The 24136-nt window shown below is 40.9% G+C and overlaps 1 protein-coding gene across 3 annotated transcripts in view; it reads left to right on the forward strand.

The window, feature by feature from the left end:
- Positions 1-24136, forward strand: part of LOC133549646 (protein shortage in chiasmata 1 ortholog) — a 96388-nt gene that overhangs the window by 61157 nt on the left and 11095 nt on the right. For all 3 annotated transcript variants that reach the window (XM_061895300.1, XM_061895288.1, XM_061895279.1), the window contains 4 exons: positions 2658-2721; positions 9356-9625; positions 11932-12043; positions 12262-12374. In XM_061895300.1, the coding sequence (XP_061751284.1) occupies positions 2658-2721; positions 9356-9625; positions 11932-12043; positions 12262-12374 (559 nt within the window). The remainder of the gene's footprint in view (positions 1-2657; positions 2722-9355; positions 9626-11931; positions 12044-12261; positions 12375-24136) is intronic.

Consider the following 24136-nt stretch of genomic DNA (forward strand, 5'->3'; position numbering starts at 1 on the left):
TCTTCAAGGCAACACTTTTTAAAATGGTTCTCAGAATGTATTGAAAGTGTGTTAGCCTCACAGCCCTTTTAGTAAGCTGTACTGGGAACACGCCGTTTATTGGGTCTGTAGATTTAATGCTAATTTTGTCCTCAAAATTCTACACCAGGTGTTGCCGAACCTTCTTGACTTAGGGGCCGCATTGGGCTAAAAAAAAAAAATGGATGTAAAATAACTATATATACATACTGAGTCATACCAGAGACTATAAATATGGGAGCCATTACCTCCCTGCTTGGCACTCAGCATCAAAGGTTGGAATTGGGGGTTAAATCACATAAAATGATTCCCGGGCGCAGCCACCCCTGCTGCCCACTGCTCCCCTCACCTCCCAGGGGGTGATTAAGGGTGATGGGTCAAATGCAGAGAATAAGTTTGCCACACCTCGTGTGTGTGTGACAATCATTGGTATTTTAACTTTAATACAAACATATATATATATATATATATATATATATATATATATATATATATATATATATATATATATCATTTCTTTTTCCTACATATTATTTTAATATAATGGACGTATATTTAATTCATATAATTATATTAATATAATAGATATATTATTATTAATTAATATAATTTGGATATTATATACATTTATATATATATATATATATATATATATATATATATATATATATATATATATATATATTACAGTATTTCCCAGACTATAAGGCGCGTGTGAAATCCTTTTTTTTCCCTGAAAACTCAACAGTGCGCCTTATAACCCGGTGCGACTAATGTAAGGAATATGTTTGGTTGAGTTTACCCACCTCAAAGCAATTATATTTGGTACAGGGTGTAATGATAAGTGTGACCAGTAGATGGCAGTCAAACATAAGAGATAAGTGTAGGCTGCCCCGTTTGATGTGCTTCAACATACGAGTATTATTATGGTATGTGTATGAGGTGAGACATATAATCTGGTGTTTTGTTTCTCAATATTATGCAAAAGCAACTTTTACCTTCTGGTACCTGCTGATCTGTACTTGGGGTCTGCATAAATCCTGAAAAATTGCGCGTGTCCACCTTTGTAGTACGTTGTCGATGCATTTCTTCTTTTTCTCTTTATTCTTGTTATGGGATTTTGCCATTTCTAATATAAAGTAGTGTAAAGTTATTTTCATAACGAGGACTGTGGTGTGGTTTGTTTTCCCGGAATGCAAAGGAACTGGACCGGTCGTGGTGCGAAGGTAAAGACATTTAATATTTTACTGAAAAAGTACCAAACAAAAGGCGCTCACAGCGGAGGCAAAAAACTTGACTAAGGAAACAAAAAACAACCTGGAGGCGAGCGTGCCTAACGCACAAAAAAGCAAAGGCAAAACTGAGGACATGAAACATGAACTAAAAAACTCACTAAACTCTGGCTTGAAAACAAAACTTACACATGGGCAGAGCCGAAGGACATGCAAAAAAACTTGCTTGGCAGAGCGTGAGTCAATGGCATGAACAGCAAAATCAGAGTATTGAGTTTAGTCAAAACCGGAGTGTTGAGTATGACCCCAGGCCGACTGCCTGGCAACTACAAGCTTAAATAATACGGATATGATTAGTGATAGGTGTGTGAGTCCGAACACATGACAGGTGAAACTAATGGTTGTCATGGTGAAAAAACAAGAGTGCACAAAGAGTCCTAAAACAACAGAACATAACCAAACAAAATATGATCACGAAGACATGACAGTTCTTACTTATATCTGTCAGTAAACTCGCCATGAAAGCGCTAAAACATACCGGTGTAGTGAGTTTACATTATTCACCCAAGGAACTTTAGTTATTAGAGAGTTCCGGTCGGACGTTTTGTCACGGGACACATTTCCGGTGTTGTTGTTTCCAGATGAGTAAATGCTGCTCTGTTATTGATATAAGTAAAGTATGAATGTCATTAAAACAGTTAGCTCCATCTTTTGACTCTTCTTCCACTCCCGTCTTTGCACGCTGCACCGCTGCAACAAAGATGACGGGGAGAAGACGCTGTCGAAGGTGAGCCACGTAAATAAGACCGCCCACAAAACGCCGCATCTGGAAGCGACTGTCAGAAAGCGAATTGAAAATTACCTGTGAAACATCATCTCTGCAGCATTTTGACCAGAGAACCACCGTTACATGTTTTGTAGACCATTTAGAATTTTTTTTTTATTATCACTTAAATATGAAAAAAGATAAAATTAGGCCATTCTTCTGCAGTGCGCCTTACAAAATACGGTATATTATATTAGAGTATGTGAAAGTTCGACTTCAATATTGTTTACTTACATGACGACCTCCTTAAAGTTTTGTAACAAATCAGAAATATCAAGCACTTAAAATGCACAGAACATGGATAAGTGTGGTGAGTGTTTTTTGTTTTTTTAGTGTCACATCACAATGTACCAAATAATTGCTGCATCGGCACAGATCTTGTCATAACATCGTAAAAAAGATGATTTTGCACAATAGCCTGAGGACCTTGAAAGGGCTGATGAAACTGTATTTCACCAGCCCGACCACTAGATGGAGCCACTACACAAAAATTGTTTTTTTCATAATGTGTGAGGAAATTCCATAAATTGCTGGTTGTGTGTCGCCATGAATTATTGTTTTAAATGTGTCGCCCCCTCTAGCTGTGACTGCTGTACACCCAAGCGAGAACAAGAGCAAGCTCAACGGTGCCAGTGTCGTCAGCAGGTATGTTTTTACTCCCACTACTGGAATATATGGAAGCATTTATTTTCATTTATCACATGTGCATCATAATGAAGACGACTTGTTTGTCAAAAGTTACATTTGAGGATGAATCGTCCTATGAGGAAATGTTGTTTGTCAGCTGTAAATTCCATTCTTCCATCCATTTCCTACCGCTTATCCCTTTCGGGGTCGCGGGGGGTGCTGGAGCCTATCTCAGCTACAATCGGGTGGAAGGCGGGGTACACCCTGGACAAGTCGCCACCTCATCGCAGGGCCAAAACAGATAGACAGACAACATTCACACTCACATTCACACACTAGGGACCATTTAGTGTTGCCAGTCAACCTATCCCCAGGTGCATGTCTTTGGAGGTGGGAGGAAGCCTGAGGGAACCCACGCAGTCACGGGGAGAACATGCAAACTCCACACAGTTCAATCCTGAGCGCAGGATTATGTTATGTGAGGCAGACACACAAACCCCTCCTCCACCGTGCTGCCCCAGCTGTAAATTGTCATTAAAAAATGTTTTCAATACCACAAATGTCCACAGATGGAGGGTCAAATGGGACAAAATAAAATAATAAGTCTTCAAATAATTACCTAAATTTGTCGGAATTAAATACATTAATGCTGATATTAAAAGTGTCATGAACCCATCCATCCATCTTCTTCCGCTTATCCGAGGTCGGGTCGCGGGGGCAGCAGCCTAAGCAGGGAAGCCCAGACTTTCCTTTCCCCAGCCACTTCATCTAGCTCTTCCCGGGGGATCCCGAGGCGTTCCCAGGCCAGCCGGGAGACATAGTCTTCCCAACGTGTCCTGGGTCTTCCCCGTGGCCTCCTACCGGTTGGACGTGCCCTAAACACCTCCCTAGGGAGGCGTTCGGGTGGCATCCTGACCAGATGCCCGAACCACCTCATCTGGCTCCTTTCGATGTGGAGGAGCAGCGGCTTTACTTTGAGTTCCTCCCGGATGGCAGAGCTTCTCACCCTATCTCTAAGGGAGAGACCCAAACTCATTTGGGCCGCTTGTACCCGTGATCTTATCCTTTCGGTCATGACCCAAAGCTCATGACCATAGGTGAGGATGGGAACGTAGATCGACCGGTAAATTGAGAGCTTTGCCTTCCGGCTCAGCTCCTTCTTCACCACAACGGATCGGTACAACGTCCGCATTACTGAAGACGCCGCACCGATCCGCCTGTCGATCTCACGATCCACTCTTCCCCCACTCGTGAACAAGACTCCTAGGTACTTGAACTCCTCCACTTGGGGCAGGGTCTCCTCATGAACCCGTTTAATTTAAAAGTATATTTAGGTATTTCAATGTTTAATTATTTAATTAATTATTGATTGCTTTTTTTTCATTTTTCACTTCACAAATCAATTTTAACTGTCAAACTCAGCTGTCAGTCAGCAGCTCTGCTCGTGAAATAATTAAATAAATCATGAAATCAATAATTAATGGATTAAATAAATATTGAAATCATTGTAAAATTAAATATTAAAAAAAAAAAAGTAAAATAAATGCATAGTTAAGTTAAAGTACCAATGATTGTCACGCACACACTTGGTGTGGCTAAATTATTCTCTGCATTTGACCCATCACCCTTGATCACCCCCTGGGAGGCGAAGGGAGCAGTGAGCAGCAGCGGTGGCCACGCCCGGGAATCATTATTGGTGATTTAACCCCCAATCCCAACCCTTGATGCTGAGTGCCAAACAGGGAAGTAATGGGTCCCATTTTTATAGTCTTCGGTATGACTCGGCCGGGGTTTGAACTCACAACCTACCGATCTCAGGGCGGACACTCTAACCACTAGGCCACTGAGTAGAGATATTTAATAACACATATATGTATTTAATCGCCGGTAAAATGTGCAGACCAAATGTGACACTGGAGTAACTTAAATCCGTCGATTGGTAAGTGTTTGTTTGGCATTAAATGTGGGTGGAGGGAAACACTGGATGCAAATACAGCTACAAAAGTACATACAGCTAGCCTAAATAGCATTTTAGCATTGATTAGCTGGCAGTCGGGCTTCACGGTGGCAGAAGGGTTAGTGCGTCTGCCTCACAATACAAAGGTCCTGCAGTCCTGGGTTCAAATCCAGGCTCGGGATCTTTCTGTGTGGAGTTTGCATGTTCTCCCCGTGAATGCGTGGGTTCCCTCCGGGTACTCCGGCTTCCTCCCACTTCCAAAGACATGCACCTGGGGATAGGTTGATTGGCAACACTAAATTGGCCCTAGTGTGTGAATGTTGTCTGTCTATCTGTGTTGGCCCTGCGATGAGGTGGCGACTTGTCCAGGGTGTACCCCGCCTTCCGCCCGATTGTAGCTGAGATAGGCGCCAGCGCCCCCCGCGACCCCGAAAGGGAATAAGCGGTAGAAAATGGATGGATGGATGGATGTATTTAATCAAAATTATAATTGATTTATGGCACGTTGAAGTAATTATACAAATTGACGCACACCAAACCACAATTTAGATTCTCATCTCTTGAAGAAATTCTGCTCATTAGCCAACTTTACAAAACATCACCTGAGAGTACCACGCCCTCGTTAAGACATTACAAACTGTATTTAAGTTTTGCATACATTTGATACCGCAACACTGGCTTTTATTTATGCAGTACTACTTTTGTGTGTCCTGCTGTATTTCAATGAGCGATTGCCTCCGAGGACACTTGGAAGGGAGCACAAGTTTTGTCATTTGAAGATGATAATGAATGTTTCCAACATGTTAAAGGGGAACATTATCACCAGTCCTATGTAAGCGTCAATATATATCTTGATGTTGCAGAAAAAAGACCATATATTTTTTTAACCGATTTACAAACTCCAAATGGGTGAATTTTGGCGGATTAAACGCCTGTCTATTATTTGCTCTCGGAGCGAGGACGTCAAAACGTGACGTCACCTAGGTAGTCAAGGCCCTTTTCTCAAACACATTACACGCAGCAAGTCAAATCAGCTCTGTTATTTTCCGTTTTTTTGACTGTCTTCCGGTACCTTGGAGACATCATGCCTCGTCGGTGTGTTGTCGGAGGGTGTAACAACACGATCAGGGACGGATTTAAGTTGATTTACGTGGAATGTGCATCGATTAGCACAGCATGCGAATCGATGCTAACATGCTATTTAGGCTAGCTGTATGTACAGTAGGGCTGGGCGATATGACTAAAAAAATTATCACGATATAAGTGTTTCGGGAAGTCCTGTGGGGAGTGCTCAGAGAGTATGGGGTATCGGACTGTCTTATTGTGGCGGTCCACTTCCTGTACGATCAGTGCCAGAGCTTGGTCCGCATTGCCGGCAGTAAGTCGAACACATTTCCAGTGAGGGTTGGACTCCGCCAAGGCTGTCCTTTGTCACCGATTCTGTTCATAACTTTTATGGACAGAATTTCTAGGCGCAGTCAAGGCGTTGAGGGGTTCCGGTTTGGTAACCGCAGGATTAGGTCTCTGCTTTTTGCAGATGATGTGGTCCTGATGGCTTCATCTGTCCGGGATCTTCAGCTCTCGCTGGATCGGTTTGCAGCCGAGTGTGAAGCGACCGGAATGAGAATCAGCACCTCCAAGTCCGAGTCCATGGTTCTCGCACGGAAAAGGGTGGAGTGCCATCTCCGGGTTGGGGAGGAGACCCTGCCCCAAGTGGAGGAGTTCAAGTACCTAGGAGTCTTGTTCACGAGTGAGGGAAGAGTGGATCGTGAGATCAACAGGCGGATCGGTGCGGCGTCTTCTGTAATGCGGACGTTGTACCGGTCCGTTGTGGTGAAGAAGGAGCTGAGCCGGAAGGCAAAGCTCTCAATTTACCGGTCGATCTACGTTCCCATCCTCACCTATGGTCATGAGCTTTGGGTCATGACCGAAAGGATAAGATCACGGGTACAAGCGGCCCAAATGAGTTTGGGGCTCTCCCTTAGAGATAGGGTGAGAAGCTCTGCCATCCGGGAGGAACTCAAAGTAAAGCCGCTGCTCCTTCACATCGAGAGGAGCCAGATGAGGTGGTTCGGGCATCTGGTCAGGATGCCACCCGAACGCCTCCCTAGGGAGGTGTTTAGGGCACGTCCAACCGGTAGGAGGCCACGGGGAAGACCCAGGACACGTTGGGAAGACTATGTCTCCCGGCTGGCCTGGGAACGCCTCGGGATCCCCCGGGAAGAGCTAGACGAAGTGGCTGGGGAGAGGGAAGTCTGGGTTTCCCTGTTTAGGTTGTTGCCCCCGCGACCCGACCTCGGATAAGCGGAAGATGATGGATGGATGGATGGATAAGTGTTTCATATCAGTCGATATCGATAATTATCGATAAAAAAAACAAAAAACTATTCTAAATAAAGACCAGGAGAAAAAAGGCTGAATTTAAATACTTTTATTTTAAATATAACCTTTAACCTTTAGAACGAGGTCAGCATTAAGAAAAACAGTCTAATAAATGAAAATACTGGTCTATGTGCAAATATTGACATTAAATAAATGCTTACCCAGACTTCTCAACTATGCTGAGCGGTAGCATGTCCTTCGCTAATTGATACACCACTGCATCCGTTATTTCTTTATAACGTTTTGAATTCTTGTCGTATGGCACTGCTGCCGAGTGCCTCTCCATGGTGGTCTGTTGTTGCCGCTTCAGTGCTGTCCCACTTGCACCGGCTGATGTTGTGGCTGTTTGCTGCTGTACTCCAGCGGGTGAGAGCGGCCCAGGTTGTAAAATAAGTTTGTCGTGTTCCAAGACTTGGTCGGGACTACGACCTTGCAAAGTTTGCAGACAGTATTACTCTGATTCGTATCGGACTTAAAAAATCCAAAATACTGCCAAACTGGTGACTTGACGTTTCCTTTTTTATTTACAATTTCCTCTCGTGCTGCCGCACTCATATTCCCGTTTCGTTGATTAACGTGGACCCCGACTTAAACAAGTTGAAAAACTTATTGGGGTGTTACCATTTAGTGGTCAATTGTACGGAATATGTACTGTACTGCGCAATCTACTAATAAAAGTATCAATCAATCGTTGCTTTTTTTTCCCACCCTGTTAGCATTTCCCAGAATGCCTTGCGGTTCAGGCTCGGCCGTGATAGGTCGAGAGGCTAAAGCCCTTCCTTTGCTTACACCCCCCAGAATGCCGTGCGGTTCTGGCTCTGCGTTTCTTACTATTTTTTCTAACAGAACTCAGTGAAATTATCGAACGTTCTATCGACCCCATTTTCTATTGATATTGATCACGTCTATCGCGATATATATCGTTATCGTTTTATCGCCCAGCCCTAATGTACAGTACATATTGCATCGTTATGCCTCATTTTGTAGCTATATTTGCATCCAGCCTTTCCTTCCATCCACATTTAATGCCAAACAAACACTCACCAATCGACAGATTTAAGTTGCTCCATTGTCAAGAGATGCGAAAGTCCCTCGTTTGGTCCGCACATTTTACCGGCGATGCTACGACAGACATGGCACAGAGATGAATGGATACCCTGCGACACTCATAGCAGATGCATTTCCAACGATAAAGTCAACGAAATCACAAAAGTGAGTTTTGTTGATGTTATTGACTTATGTGCTAATCAAACATATTTGTTCGCGGCATGACTGCCAGCTATCCATCCATCCATCCATTTTCTACCGCTTATTCCCTTTCGGGGTCGCGGGGGGCGCTGGCGCCTATCTCAGCTACAATCGGGCGGAAGGCGGGGTACACCCTGGACAAGTCGCCACCTCATCGCAGGGCCAACACAGATAGACAGACAACATTCACACACTAGGGCCAATTTAGTGTTGCCAATCAACCTATCCCAAGGTGCATGTCTTTGGAAGTGGGAGGAAGCCGGAGTACCCGGAGGGAACCCACGCATTCATGAGGAGAACATGCAAACTCCACACAGAAAGATCCCGAGCCTGGATTTGAACCCAGGACTGCAGGACCTTCGTATTGTGAGGCAGACGCACTAACCCCTCTGCCACCGTGAAGCCCGACTGCCAGCTAATCAATGCTAAAATGCTATTTAGGCTAGCTGTATGTACTTTTGTAGCTGTATTTGCATCCAGCGTTTCCCTCCACCCACATTTAATGCCAAACAAACACTTACCAATCGACGGATTTAAGTTACTCCAGTGTCACATTTGGTCTGCACATTTTACCGGCGATGCTAAGGCAGACATGGCCGAATAGCGTCAATAGCTATTCGCTCAGTAGCTTCAGTTTCTTCTTCAATTTCGTTTTCGCTATCTGCCTCCGTACTCCAACCATCCGTTTCAATACATGCGTAATCTGTTGAATCGCTTAAGCCGCTGAAATCCGAGTCTGAATCCGAGCTAATGTCGCTATATCTTGCTGTGGTAACCGCCATGTTGTTTGTATTGGCATCACTGGATGACGTCACAGGAAAATGGACGGTGGCTTCGTAGATAGCGAAAATCAGGCACTTTAAAGCCTTTTTTGGGGATATTCCGTGATGGGTAAAATTTTGAAAAAAACTTTGAAAAATATAATAAGCCACTGGGAACTGATTTTTATTGGTTTTAACCCTTCTGAAATTGTGATAATGTTCCCCTTTAACGAGCAGTAACTGACTTGCAGAGACTTAAAAAGTGATCACGTCCAGTTGTGGTTGTCTCACCTGTTCTGTGCAGCGTGCAGGAGAGTGTGTGCGTGATAGTCTACCAGCAACATTTAGGCCCAGACTTCCCCTGGAACCTTTTCTCCCTGGTGGTGGAGTACGACCACCCGGGCCCGTCGCCATGGGCGACCATCTGCAAAGAGCGAAAAGTGGAGCACCTCATCTTCGACACCGTCCTCCCCGAGAGCGCCCCCTGGTGCCTGGAGGACACGGTGGCGTACGTGCTGCTGGCGACAGAGACGCTCCTCAACTGTCCGCTGCTGCTGCAGGCGCTGGAGTCCACGTGAGTGTTGGCACGGCAAGCGCAACACACAAAAACATCCCCCATGTTGACGTGATTCTCTCCACATCTTATATTTAAGCCTTTAAAGATCTTTGTTTTTCATTCCTAAGCATACATGTTAAATCTGCAGGGTGATATTTCATCTAAAAATATGTTTAATCTGACACCTCTGTTTCTTAAATTAGCCTAATGAGGCCACGCTACACAAAAAAACAACACTTTTGTTCCCTGTAGCAAAAAAATGTCCCATTAAAAAAAAATGTGATCCCACATTTGTCATAACCTAAACTAAATCATTACTTTATGTCAAATGTTGTTTTCTATTTGTCCACAAGATGGCCCCACATTTCACCACAAATTGTACCATTTTCTTTTGTCTGGCAACTAAATTAGGTGGGTGTTTTAAATGCTGTGAATCGTCCCCCCAATAAAAAAAACAGCAGGGTTATGGAAATATACCGGACTTAAATAATACCATAACATTACTCAAATATACTTGATGCAGTATGTGTTTTCATAAACATTATTGTTTTTAAGGATTGACAATGTCAAAGCTGTTTTTTTAGAAGCTGTTTGTATTAGATTTTTTTTTTCAACCTGGTTAGAGAAAGAAATCCCAAAGCTTTAAAATAATAATAGAATAATTATAAGAGAATATCTCTTGAAATACATTTATGAGTATAATTTTTTATGTGTTTTATATATATATATATATATATATATATATATATATATATATGGGGGTTAGTGCGTCTGCCTCACAATACGAAGTTCCTGCAGTCCTGGGTTCAAATCCAGGCTCGGGATCTTTCTGTGTGGAGTTTGCATGTTCTCCCCGTGAATGCGTGGGTTCCCTCCGGGTACTCCGGCTTCCTCCCACTTCCAAAGACATGCACCTGGGGATAAATTGATTGGCAACACTAAATTGGCCCTAGTGTGTGAATGTGAGTGTGAATGTTGTCTGTCTATCTGTGTTGGCCCTGCGATGAGGTGGCGACTTGTCCAGGGTGTACCCTGCCTACCGCCCGATTGTAGCTGAGATAGGCGCCAGCGCCCCCCGCGACCCCAAAAGGGAATATGCGGTAGAAAATGGATGGATGGATATATATATATATACTTACTGTCGTAAACGTTTTTTATATCAATATGTACATAAAATTAATTACATTTTAGTTTAAAAAAAAAAATGCTGGCGCTGGAAAAGAACAATTCTCATCAACTTGGGATTCTTATTTATAACGATTATATAAAATGAAATGATGTTTATATATAATAAATGTGACATCAGTAATCTCACATAACTATATAGATAAAAACACCAAAATAATAAGTTGGTGTAAATTGTTTTTTTTCCAGCAAAAATGTATTTAAATTTAATAAAATTTTATGTACATATTCATACAAAAGAGTTTACAACAGTAAGTTCACATAAGTCTTTATATATATGTGTGTGTGTGTGTGTGTGTGTGTGTGTGTGTGTGTGTGTGTGTGTGTGTGTGTGTGTGTATATATATATATATATATATATACTGTATAGTTCCTTCCGCGTACTCCGGCTTCCTCCCACTTCCAAAGACATGCACCTGGGGATAGGTTGATTGGCAACACTAAATTGGCCCTAGTGTGTGAATGTGAGTGTGAATGTTGTCTGTATGTCTGTGTTGGCCCTGCAATGAGATAGCGACTTATCCGGGGTGTAACCCGCCTTCCGCCCGATTGTAGCTGAGATAGGCGCCAGCGCCCCCGCCTCCCCAAAGGGGAATAAGCGGTAGAAAATGGTTGGAGATATATATATATATATATATATATATATATATATACATATATATATATAAGAATCATATTTTGTACATTTGTAGCCACAGTAGTTTTAAAAGATTAACTAATTTTTAAGTGTAAAATATGTCAACATTTAATAAGGAGGTGAATATTCAATATGAGTTTGTAAAGTCCCATTCATTCTATTTGATTTCCGATCCTTGCAGTAACGATTTAATTGAGAATCGATTCTTGATTCTAACCTATTCTTGCAATGCTTAATTTGGTAAATCATTTAAATCAAAACATTTTCTGAATTGGTTGCAACATCTCATCTTTGCTGCTGACGAATGACGTCTGTTACGGAATAAGTAAGAATCGCGATTCGGATGCGAACCGTTTTTTTGTTTTTTTTGTCTCGCCACTCCTTAAGTACAATATTTTGACAGCAGTTGTCGTCAAGCGGACAGTTTTCCGCCACTCGCTAGTATGGAAGTTAGTCACTTTGAAAAGGAACCCTACCTGACTGAAGTCTGACCGCGTCGCAGGTTTAACGTGTCGGTGCTGGAGCGCAATCACTGTCCGTCCCTGCAGACTCTCGGGGGCACGGACAACTACATCGTCATCACGGTGGACGAACGCACCGCCATCATGGTTCAGGTGCGCACACACACACACAAACATACACACAAACACACAATTTTCACTGAATTATAATTTGTGTGCCCTTCGTACCAGTATTGGTTACATCCAATTTGATTGATTTGTGATAGTTTCCATAATATATATGACATAAGTGTGTGTGCGTGGGTGTGTGTGCGTGTGTGTGTGTGTGTGTGTGTGCGTGTGCGTGCGTGCGTGCGTGCGTGTGTGTGTAGGAGCAGGATGAGCTGCATCAGGAGCGTGCCAGCGAGGTGGTGGTGATGAGGCTCACTGCTTTATCCTTCCAGTACACTCACTGCTGGATCATCTTGCACTGCACAGATGAAGGGTCAGTGCACACTTTTACTGTAAATACTGTCCTTTTTACGCTTTGCATCGGAAATAATCTCACACTTGAATAACTAAAAAAAATAAGAAAAAAGTGTCGTGGCTATGAAGCAGTCTCACAAGTCAATTCACGCGAGCAGACGGAGAAATCAAAGGATGTGGAAGCCATTTTGATATTTTTCAATCAATCAATCAATCAATGTTTACTTATATAGCCCTAAATCACTAGTGTCTCAAAGGGCTGCACAAACCACTACCACATCCTCGGTAGGCCCACATAAGGGCAAGGAAAACTCACACCCAGTGGGACGTCGGTGACAATGATGACTATGAGAACCTTGGAGAGGAGGAAAGCAATGGATGTCGAGCGGGTCTAACATGATACTGTGAAAGTTCAATCCATAATGGATCCAACACAGTCGCGAGAGTCCAGTCCAAAGCGGATCCAACACAGCAGCGAGAGTCCCGTTCACAGCGGAGCCAGCAGGAAACCATCCCAAGCGGAGGCGGATCAGCAGCGCAGAGATGTCCCCAGCCGATACACAGGCAAGCGGTACATGGCCACCGGATCGGACCGGACCCCCTCCACAAGGGAGAGTGGGACATAGGAGAAAAAGAAAAGAAACGGCAGATCAACTGGTCTAAAAAGGGAGTCTATTTAAAGGCTAGAGTATACAAATGAGTTTTAAGGTGAGACTTAAATGCTTCTACTGAGGTGGCATCTCAAACTGTTACCGGGAGGGCATTCCAGAGTACTGGAGCCCGAAATGAAAACGCTCTATAGCCCGCAGACTTTTTTTGGGCTTTGGGAATCACTAATAAGCCGGAGTCCTTTGAAGGCAGATTTCTTGCCGGGACATATGGTACAATACAATCGGCAAGATAGGATGGAGCTAGACCCATCCATCCATTTTCTACCGCTTATTCCCTTTTGGGGTCGCGGGGGGCGCTGGCGCCGTGTAGTATTTTATACGTAAGTAGTAAAACCTTAAAGTCACATCTTAAGTGCACAGGAAGCCAGTGCAGGTGAGCCAGTATAGGTATATATGTATGTATATATGTATATAAAGGTATATACAGTATAGGTATATATGTATGTATATATGTATATAAAGGTATATACAGTACAGGCGTAATGTGATCAAACTTTCTTGTTCTTGTCAAAAGTCTAGCAGCCGCATTTTGTACCAACTGTAATCTTTTAATGCTAGACATGGGGAGACCCGAAAATAATACGTTACAGTAATCGAGACGAGACGTAACAAACGCATGGATAATGATCTCAGCGTCTTTAGTGGACAGAATGGAGCGAATTTTAGCGATATTACGGAGATGAAAGAAGGCCGTTTTAGTAACGCTTTTAATGTGTGCCTCAAAGGAGAGAGTTGGGTCGAAGATAATACCCAGATTTTTCACTTTCAATACAATGCAGTGGAACCTCGATTTATGATCTGAACTGGTTCTTCAACAGGGTTCGTAAATATAAAAATTAAGCAAATTAAGAAACCATGCAAAATGGAATAATGTGTTCCAGCTTCGACAAATGTCCATATTTTACTGAAGGTTGGTACACTTTGAATGCGATATAACAAGCATGGGCAATTTAATTAGAGAAAAAAATGTGTCTGGGGGCCATACTTGCCAACCCTCCCGATTTTCCCGGGAGACTCCAAAATTTTAGTGCCTCTCCCGAAAATCTCCCTGGGCAACCATTCTCCCGAATGTTTCCCGATTTCCACCCGGACAACAATATTGGGGGCGTACCTTAAAGGCACCGCCTTTAGCGTCTTCTACAACAGTGGTTCTCAACCTTTTTTCAGTGATGTACCCCCTGTGAACATTTTTTTAATTCAAGTACCCCCTAATCAGAGCAAAGCATTTTTGGTTGGAAAAAGGAAATTAAGAAGTCAAATACAGCACTATGTCATCAGTTTCTGATTTATTAAAGGCTTACTGAAAGCCACTACTAGCGACCACGCAGTCTGATAGTTTATATATCAATGATGAAATATTAACATTGCAACACATGCCAATACGGCTTTTTTAGTTTACTAAATTACAATTCTAAATTTCCCGGGAGTTTTGTCTTGAAAACGTCGCGTAATGATGACGTGGACGCGTGACGTCACAGGGTTTTAGGAAGTGTGAGCGCTACGCACACACACAGCTAAAAGTCGTCTGCTTTAACAGCATAATTATACAGTATTTTGGACATCTGTGTTGCTGAATCTGTTGCAATTTTTTCAATTAATAATGGCGAAGTCACAGTAGAAAGACGGAGTTGGGACGCTTTAGCCTTCAGCCACACAAACACATGGTGATTCCTTGTTTAAAATTCCCGGAGCTGAAAATTTACTATGGTTCATAGCGCGGTCAAGCAGAGATGGATCCTACCGAATGTCAACTAGCAGGTTTCGGTGAGAAAATTGTGTTTAAAAAGTCGCCACTTACCGGATATCAGCTGAGCTTGTGTCGTCTGCACAGCTGCCGTCGACACCCGTGAGACACTGAGCGTCAACACCCGGCCGTGGACGTATACTTCCGACTATCAGGTACGGTTAAACTCACTAAAACACTAGCAACACAATAGAAAGATAAGGGATTTCTCAGAATTATCCTCGTAAATGTGTTTAAAAACATCGGAATACGTCCCAATGCTATGCTTTTTTTTTTTTTTCAACTCGTTTTTTTTTTTTTTTTCTAGTCCGTCGATATCAATATCCTCAAACACGAATCTTTCATCCTTGCTCAAATTAATGGGGAAATTGTCATTTTCTCGGTCCGAATAACTGTTTTTGTAGGAGGCTCCCATTAAAATCAATGGGAATATCTGAGGAGCCCACACACTTGCGACGTCATCGTCTGCGACTTCCGGTAAAAGAGGCTTTTTCCGGAAGTACCAAAGGTGGCAAACTTTATCGTCGATTTTCTCTACTAAATTATTTCAGCAAAAATATGGCAATATCAATCAATCAATGTTTACTTATATAGCCCTAAATCACTAGTGTCTCAAAGGGCTGCACAAACCACTACGACATCCTCGGTAGGCCCACATAAGGGCAAGGAAAACTCACACCCAGTGGGACGTCGGTGACAATAATGACTATGAGAACCTTGGAGAGGAGGAAAGCAATGGATGTCGAGCGGTCTAACATGATACTGTGAAAGTTCAATCCACAATGGATACAACACAGTCGCGAGAGTCCAGTCCAAAGCGGATCCAAGACACAGCAGCGAGAGTCCCGTTCACAGCGGAGCCAGCAGGAAACCATCCCAAGCGTAGGCGGACCAGCAGCGCAGAGATGTCCCCAGTCGATACACAGGCGAGCAGTACATGGCCACCGGATCGGACCGGACCCCCTCCACACGGGAGAGTGGGACATAGAAGAAAAAGAAAAGAAACGGCAGATCAACTGGTCTAAAAAGGGAGTCTATTTAAAGGCTAGAGTATACAAATAAGTTTTAAGGTGAGACTTAAATGCTTCTACTGAGGTGGCATCTCGAACTGTTACCGGGAGGGCATTCCAGAGTACTGGAGCCCGAACAGAAAACGCTCTATAGCCCGCAGACTTTTTTTGGGCTTTGGGAATCACTAATAAGCCGGAGTCCTTTGAAGGCAGATTTCTTGCCGGGACATATGGTACAATACAATCGGCAAGATAGGATGGAGCTAGACCGTGTAGTATTTTATACGTAAGTAGTAAAACCTTAAAGTCACATCTTAAGTGCACAGGAAGCCAGTGCAGGTGAGCCAGTACAGGTATATATGTATGTATATATGTATATAAAGGTATATACAGTATAGGTATATATGTATGTATATATGTATATAAGGGTATATACAGTACAGGCGTAATGTGATCAAACTTTCTTGTTCTTGTCAAAAGTCTAGCAGCCGCATTTTGTACCAACTGTAATCTTTTAATGCTAGACATGGGGAGACCCGAAAATAATACGTTACAGTAGTCGAGGCGAGACGTAACAAACGCATGGATAATGATCTCAGCGTCTTTAGTGGACAGAATGGATCGAATTTTAGCGATGTTACGGAGATGAAAGAAGGCCGTTTTAGTAACGCTTTTAATGTGTGCCTCAAAGGAGAGAGTTGGGTCGAAGATAATACCCAGATTCTTTACCGTGTCGCCTTGTTTAATTGTTTAATCGTCAAATGTTAGAGTTGTATTATTAAATAGAGTTCGGTGTCTAGCAGGACCGATAATCAGCATTTCCGTTTTTTTGGCGTTGAGTTGCAAAAAGTTAGCGGACATCCATTGTTTAATTTCATTAAGACACGCCTCCAGCTGACTACAATCCGGCGTGTTGGTCAGCTTTAGGGGCATGTAGAGTTGGGTGTCATCAGCATAACAGTGAAAGCTAAAACCGTATTTGCGTATGATGTCACCTAGCGAAATGATTACGTATGACACATAGAATGGACCTGCTATCCCCGTTTAAATAAGAACAACTAATTTCAGTAGGCCTTTAAATTGTATAACAGTGCAAAATATTGCTCATTTGTAGTGGTCTTTCTTGAACTATTTAGAAAAAAAGATAAAAAAATTACTAAAAACTTGTTGAAAAATATACAAGTGATTCAAATATAAATAAAGATTTCTACACATAAAAGTAATCATCAACTTAAAGTGCCCTCTTTGGGGATTGTAACATAGATCCATCTGGATTCATCAACTTCATTCTAAACATTTCTTCACAAAAAAAGAAATATTTAACATCAATATTTATGGAACATGTCCACAAAAAATCCAGCTGTCAACACTGAATATTGCATTGTTGCATTTCTTTTCACAGTTTATGAACTTACATTCATATTTTGTTGAAGTATTATTCAATACATATATTTAAAAAGGATTTTTGAAATGTTGCTATTTTTTAGAATATTTAAAAAAAATCTCACGTACCCCTTGGCATACCTTTAAGTACCCCCAGGGGTCCACGTACCCCCATTTGAGAACCACTGCTCTACAACCTGTCATCAGATCCGTTTTTGCTCCGTACAAACAGCGTGCCGGCCCAGTCACATAATATATACGGCTTTTACACCCACATAAGTGAATGCAAGGCATACTTGATCAACAGCCATACAGGTCACACTGAGTTTGGCCGTATAAACAACTTTAACACTCTTACAAATATGCGCCACACTGTGAACCCACACCAAACCATAATTACAAACATATTTCAGGAGAAAATCCGAACCGTAACACAACATAAACACAATAGAACAAATACCCAGAATCCCTTGCAGCACTAACTCTTCCGGGCCGCTACAATATACACCCCCCGCTACAACCAAACCCCCTCACCCAATCTCCCGAATTTGGAGGTCTCAAGGTTGGCAAGTATGCTGGCGGCCTTTGTATCTGATTTTTAGGACCACTAATCCAAAAACTCATAATAATGTCTGATTGAATGCTAAAAACGTTATGACAGACCACCTAACAAAATGGAATTGTATTTTTTTTACTGACTGAGAATGTACATGTAAAGAAAGAAGATGAGATTAACAATATTAACTATGAACGATAAAACACTGAATATCGACAACATATACATTTCACACCCCCTCTCCATCGACATATTTTACAATCAAGCCAAGCGCAACAAAAATGCAGGAAACACAGCGAAATATGAACGCGAAGGGTAAAAAAAAAAACCCCACCTCCAATCTTATACATCTGATATATCACTAAACTTTAGAACTTTGTTGTAAAGATCGTCCGTCCCTGACACCCTCATTTCAGGCTGGCTGCTTTGGAAACACTCTGTGGAAACGCTCGCCACCCACACTGCTTGGTGCCTCGTCTGACATGATGTGACTTAGATGACCATAGTAACTCATTAGATGACCATGGTAACTCATTAGATGACCATAGTAACTCATTAGATGACCATGGTAACTCATTAGATGACCATAGTAACTCATTAGATGACCATAGTAACTCATTAGATGACCATAGTAACTCATTAGATGACCATAGTAACTCATTAGATGACCATAGTAACTCTTTAGATGACCATAGTAACTCATTAGATGACCATAGTAACTCATTAGATTACCATAGTAACTCATTACATGACCATAGTAACTCATTAGATGACCATAGTAACTCTTTAGATGACCATAGCAACTCATTAGATGACCATAATAACTCATTAGATGACCATAGTAACTCATTAGATGACCATAGTAACTCATTAGATGACCATAGTAACTCATTAGATGACCATAGTAACTCATTACATTACCATAGTAACTCATTAGATGACCATAGTAACTCATTAGATGACCATAGTAACTCATTACATTACCATAGTAACTCATTAGATGACCATAGTAACTCATTAGATGACCATAGTAACTCATTAGATGGCCATAGTAACTCATTAGATGACCATAGTAACTCATTAGATGACCATAGTAACTCATTAGATGACCATAATAACTCTTTAGATGACCATAGTAACTCATTAGATGACCATAGTAACTCATTAGATGACCATAGTAACTCTTTAGATGACCATAGTAACTCATTAGATGACCATAGTAACTCATTATATTACCATAGTAACTCATTACATTACCATAGTAACTCATTACATTACCATAGTAACTCATTAGATGACCATAGTAACTCATTAGATGACCATAATAACTCTTTAAATGACCATAGTAACTCATTAGATGACCATAGTAACTCATTACATTACCATAGTAACTCATTAGATGACCATAGTAACTCATTAGATGACCATAGTAACTCATTAGATTACCATAGTAACTCATTACATTACCATAGTAACTCATTAGATGACCATAGTAACTCGTTAGATGACCATAGTAACTCATTAGATGACCATAGTAACTCATTAGATGACCATAGTAACTCATTAGATGACCATAGTAACTCTTTAGATGACCATAGTAACTCATTAGATGACCATAGTAACTCATTATATTACCATAGTAACTCATTACATTACCATAGTAACTCATTACATTACCATAGTAACTCATTAGATGACCATAGTAACTCTTTAGATGACCATAGTAACTCATTAGATGACCATAGTAACTCATTAGATGACCATAGTAACTCATTAGATGACCATAGTAACTCATTAGATTACCATAGTAACTCATTAGATGACCATAGTAACTCATTAGATGACCATAATAACTCATTAGATGACCATAGTAACTCTTTAGATGACCATAGTAACTCATTAGATGACCATAGTAACTCATTAGATGACCATAGTAACTCATTACATGACCATAGTAACTCATTAGATTACCATAGTAACTCATTAGATGACCATAGTAACTCATTAGATGACCATAGTAACTCTTTAGATGACCATAGTAACTCATTAGATGACCATAGTAACTCATTAGATGACCATAGTAACTCATTAGATGACCATAGTAACTCATTAGATTACCATAGTAACTCATTACATTACCATAGTAACTCATTAGATGACCATAGTAACTCATTAGATGACCATAGTAACTCATTACATTACCATAGTAACTCATTAGATGACCATAGTAACTCATTAGATGACCATAGTAACTCATTACATTACCATAGTAACTCATTAGATGACCATAGTAACTCATTAGATGACCATAGTACCTCATTAGATGACCATAGTAACTCATTAGATGACCATAGTAACTCATTAGATGACCATAGTATCTCATTAGATGACCATAGTAACTCATTAGATGACCATAGTAACTCATTAGATGACCATAGTAACTCATTATATTACCATAGTAACTCATTACATTACCATAATAACTCATTAGATGACCATAGTAACTCATTAGATGACCATAGTAACTCATTAGATTACCATAGTAACTCATTATATTACCATAGTAACTCATTACATTACCATAATAACTCATTAGATGACCATAGTAACTCATTAGATGACCATAGTAACTCATTAGATGACCATAGTAACTCATTAGATGACCATAGTAACTCATTAGATGACCATAATAACTCATTAGATGACCATAATAACTCATTAGATGACCATAGTAACTCATTAGATGACCATAGTAACTCATTAGATGACCATAGTAACTCATTAGATGACCATAGTAACTCATTAGATGACCATAGTAACTCATTAGATGACCATAGTAACTCATTAGATGACCATAGTAACTCATTAGATGACCATAGTAACTAGTATGTCATGCAAAATCGCAGATTCCAACCATTGAAATTATTTATATAGTTCAAGACTTACGGTCATTTGAACATAGCACTGCACATCATAATGGCAGCTACACTTTCCATCTAAAAGATAAAAACAAAATATTTGGGAATGTTGAAAAGCTTAACGGGCCCCATGCGGTGTCCGCCCAGAGATCAGAAGGTTGTGAGTTCAAACCCCGGCCGAGTCATACCAAAGACTATAAAAACGGGACCTATTACCTCTCTGCTTGGCACTCAGCATCAAGGGTTGGAATTGGGGGTTAAATCACCAAAAATTGTCCCACTCTCCCTTGTGGAGGGGGTCCGGTCCGATCCGGTCGCCATGTACTGCTTGCCTGTGTATCGGCTGGGGACATCTCTGCGCTGCTGATCCGCCTCCGCTTGGGATGGTTTCCTGCTGGCTCCGCTGTGAACGGGACTCTCGCTGCTGTGTTGGATCCGCTTTGGACTGGACTCTCGCGACTGTGTTGGATCCATTATGGATTGAACTCTCACAGTATCATGTTAGACCCGCTCGACATCCATTGCTTTCCTCCTCTCCAAGGTTCTCATAGTCATCATTGTCACCGACGTCCCACTGGGTGTGAGTTTTCCTTGCCCTTATGTGGGCCTACCGAGGATGTCGTAGTGGTTTGTGCAGCCCTTTGAGACACTAGTGATTTAGGGCTATATAAGTAAACATTGATTGATTGATTGATTGAAAATTATTCCTGGGCGTGGCCTCTGCTGCTGCTCGCTGCTCCCCTCACCTCCCAGGGGGTGAGCAAGGGTGATGGGTCAAATGCAAAGAATAATTTCGCCACACCTAGTGTGTGTGTGACAATCATTGGTACTTTTAACTGTTGTATATTAAACCAACATATGAAATATGTCTCTTTAATAACAAGCCGAACTGTCTTGCTGGTGCCCTCACAAACGATCTGAAATCTCAAAAAATCCTTAACCGGAACAACCACATTGCTACAATGGTAATCATTTTAAAAAGTGAAACACACTTATAGTACATTAGCATTGCGGAGGAGCAGTTTATTAGAGGTCAGAAATGAGCAGGGGGTGAGGGGCCGTGTGTGTGTGTGTGTGTGTGTGTGTGTGTGTGCTTGAGAAGAATGTTTCTCTTCTACTGGGAAAAAATACTTTTTTTAGAAAGGTCAGTGTAGATTCCTAAAGTAGCCTTAAGCTTGAGGCTCCTCTACTATCACATTCACTCCGCTTGCTGCGGCAACAACAAAACAAAACTGCAGACGTTCTTCTTGGTTTGTATGGTTTACTTGTGATCTTAATAATTCAAAACATAAAACAGTCACGATGTGGGAACAAATGGATGACAAAATAAAGAGAGTTTGTTGCAGTACTAGTTAGAAAAAGTATGAATGACAATAAGTATGAGTGAGGTCAAAAAACTGTGTGGCTCGATTCCACCGCACCTGACAGCAATTACCCATAACACCTTGCGTCCAAAAATCCCCTTACCACACAGATCCTTCCGCCATATATGCACTTAAAACAATTACGTCATCAAATCATTTTGACAAATGTAATAATTACAATTAAAGTGAGCTTTATATAATTACTCTAAGCATTCAATATATCAATTTTCTTATTATGCAAATAAAGTAAATAGTCCCATTTTGACTGAATAAACATAAAGCACCTTCCATAAAATGTAAATTCATTTAAACAGCATTTAAGCTCCTACAGTCAGTTCACATGGCAATTAAAAAGTTGTTGTGGTACAAAGCTCAATCTCTTTAGTACAAGCAAGCACAAAATGGCTGCCAGAGGGACGCGAAATGAATAAAGCGTTCGTTCACAGGCACAGTTCTAAATGTTTGCAAACGCAAAAGTTTGAAAATAAAGGGGATATAAATCGAGGTTCCACTGTACTTGTATTTTTTTTCCAGGAATTTCTCTAATTTTGCAGATCAAAAATAGGCTTTTTTCAAGCCTGCCTACATTATTTGCATTTATTTTGCCCAGTCGCTGTGGTCTTAGAATACAACCCTCACAGTCTACTTGCCACATTTAGGACCAGAAATGTCCTTATCGCTTACACCAGTGTTTTTCAACCTGGTTTGAGCCAAGGCACATTTTTTGCGTTGAAAAAATCCAGAGGCACACCACCAGCAGAAATCATTAAAACACGAAACTCAGTTGACAGTAAAAAGTCGTTGTCGCAATTAGTGGGTATGACTTTAAATCATAACCAACTATGTATCACTATAGCTCTTGTCTCGAATTAGGTCTACTGCAGGGGTGTCCCAAGTGCGGCCCGGGGGCCATTTGCGGCCTGCAGCTAATCGTTTACCGTCCCGCCACACATTCTGCAAAAATTGCAAAATTGATAGTATTGCAAAAATTAAAAAAAAAAGTGGAATGAGGTGAAATCTAATGAGAAAAAGTGGCAATGTTGACAAAGCTGTCATGCAGGCAGTTTTTTGTTCCTTTTGTCTTTGTTTACTATTTTTTCCATTGCTCAAAAAATAAAAAAAGGACCAAAAAATCTGTTATAATGAATTATTACTTAAAAATTATCACTTTAAAATGTTTTATGTGGAAAAAATATTGCATATGTTGTGTGGTTGCCGTATAAAAACATCAAAGTTTTGACAAAATAGCATAAAACAAACAAAATAATAGTTCAAACTTAAAATCGACAGATATGTCGGGAGTCGATCTTGAAATTTAAGTGTTAAAAGTAAAAAAATAACTAATAAAAATGTATCACTTTATGACTGGGGAACCTTTCGGATCTCAAATATATTTAGTAGGATTTTATTTAACTTTTCACTGTGATTACTCAAAAATATTAGAAAATTAAAATCAATGGTGTTCTGCATTATTGATCTTTGAGGGCTTTAATTGCTAAATAAATGAACTGTCCTGAAGGAATCAATAAAAGTACTATCTATCCATCTAAATAGATTAGATTAGATTAGATAGTACTTTATTTATTCCGTCAGGAGAGTTCCTTCAGGAAAATTACAATTTTCAGCACAATCCCATTCAAGATCAGACAAACATTACAGGGAGACAGAACAGGATCGCTGACGATACTGCATATTTCAGTTTTACTATAAAAAACAAAGTTGTCTTTGACAGAAAAGGCATAAAACCTTATTTGTTTTACTATATATCAACCTCAAGTTGATATAGAGATTTACTGTAAGCAATAATTAAGAAGTAATAATAATAATTTGACTTATTTTTAACATTTTAGTGACTGAGACCCTCTATGCTCCCCAGGAGCTCTAAGGATAAAAAAAAAAAAATCCATATATTTTGTTATGGTTTGAAAATGAAAAATGTCAAAATGGCCCCCGCATGCTTAAATTTTTCCGTGTGCGGCCCTCTGTGGAAGAAGTTTGGACACCCGTGTTCTATTGTCACATCACGCCATGACTTATTTTGAGTTTTTTGCTGTTTTGGTGTGTAGTATTTTACTTCTTGTCTCGCACTACCATTTTGGTGTCTTTTTCGCTTTTTTTGGGGTATTTTCCTGTAA

This window comes from Nerophis ophidion, linkage group LG01 (genome assembly GCF_033978795.1).
Source record: "Nerophis ophidion isolate RoL-2023_Sa linkage group LG01, RoL_Noph_v1.0, whole genome shotgun sequence".
NCBI lineage: Eukaryota > Metazoa > Chordata > Actinopteri > Syngnathiformes > Syngnathidae > Nerophis > Nerophis ophidion.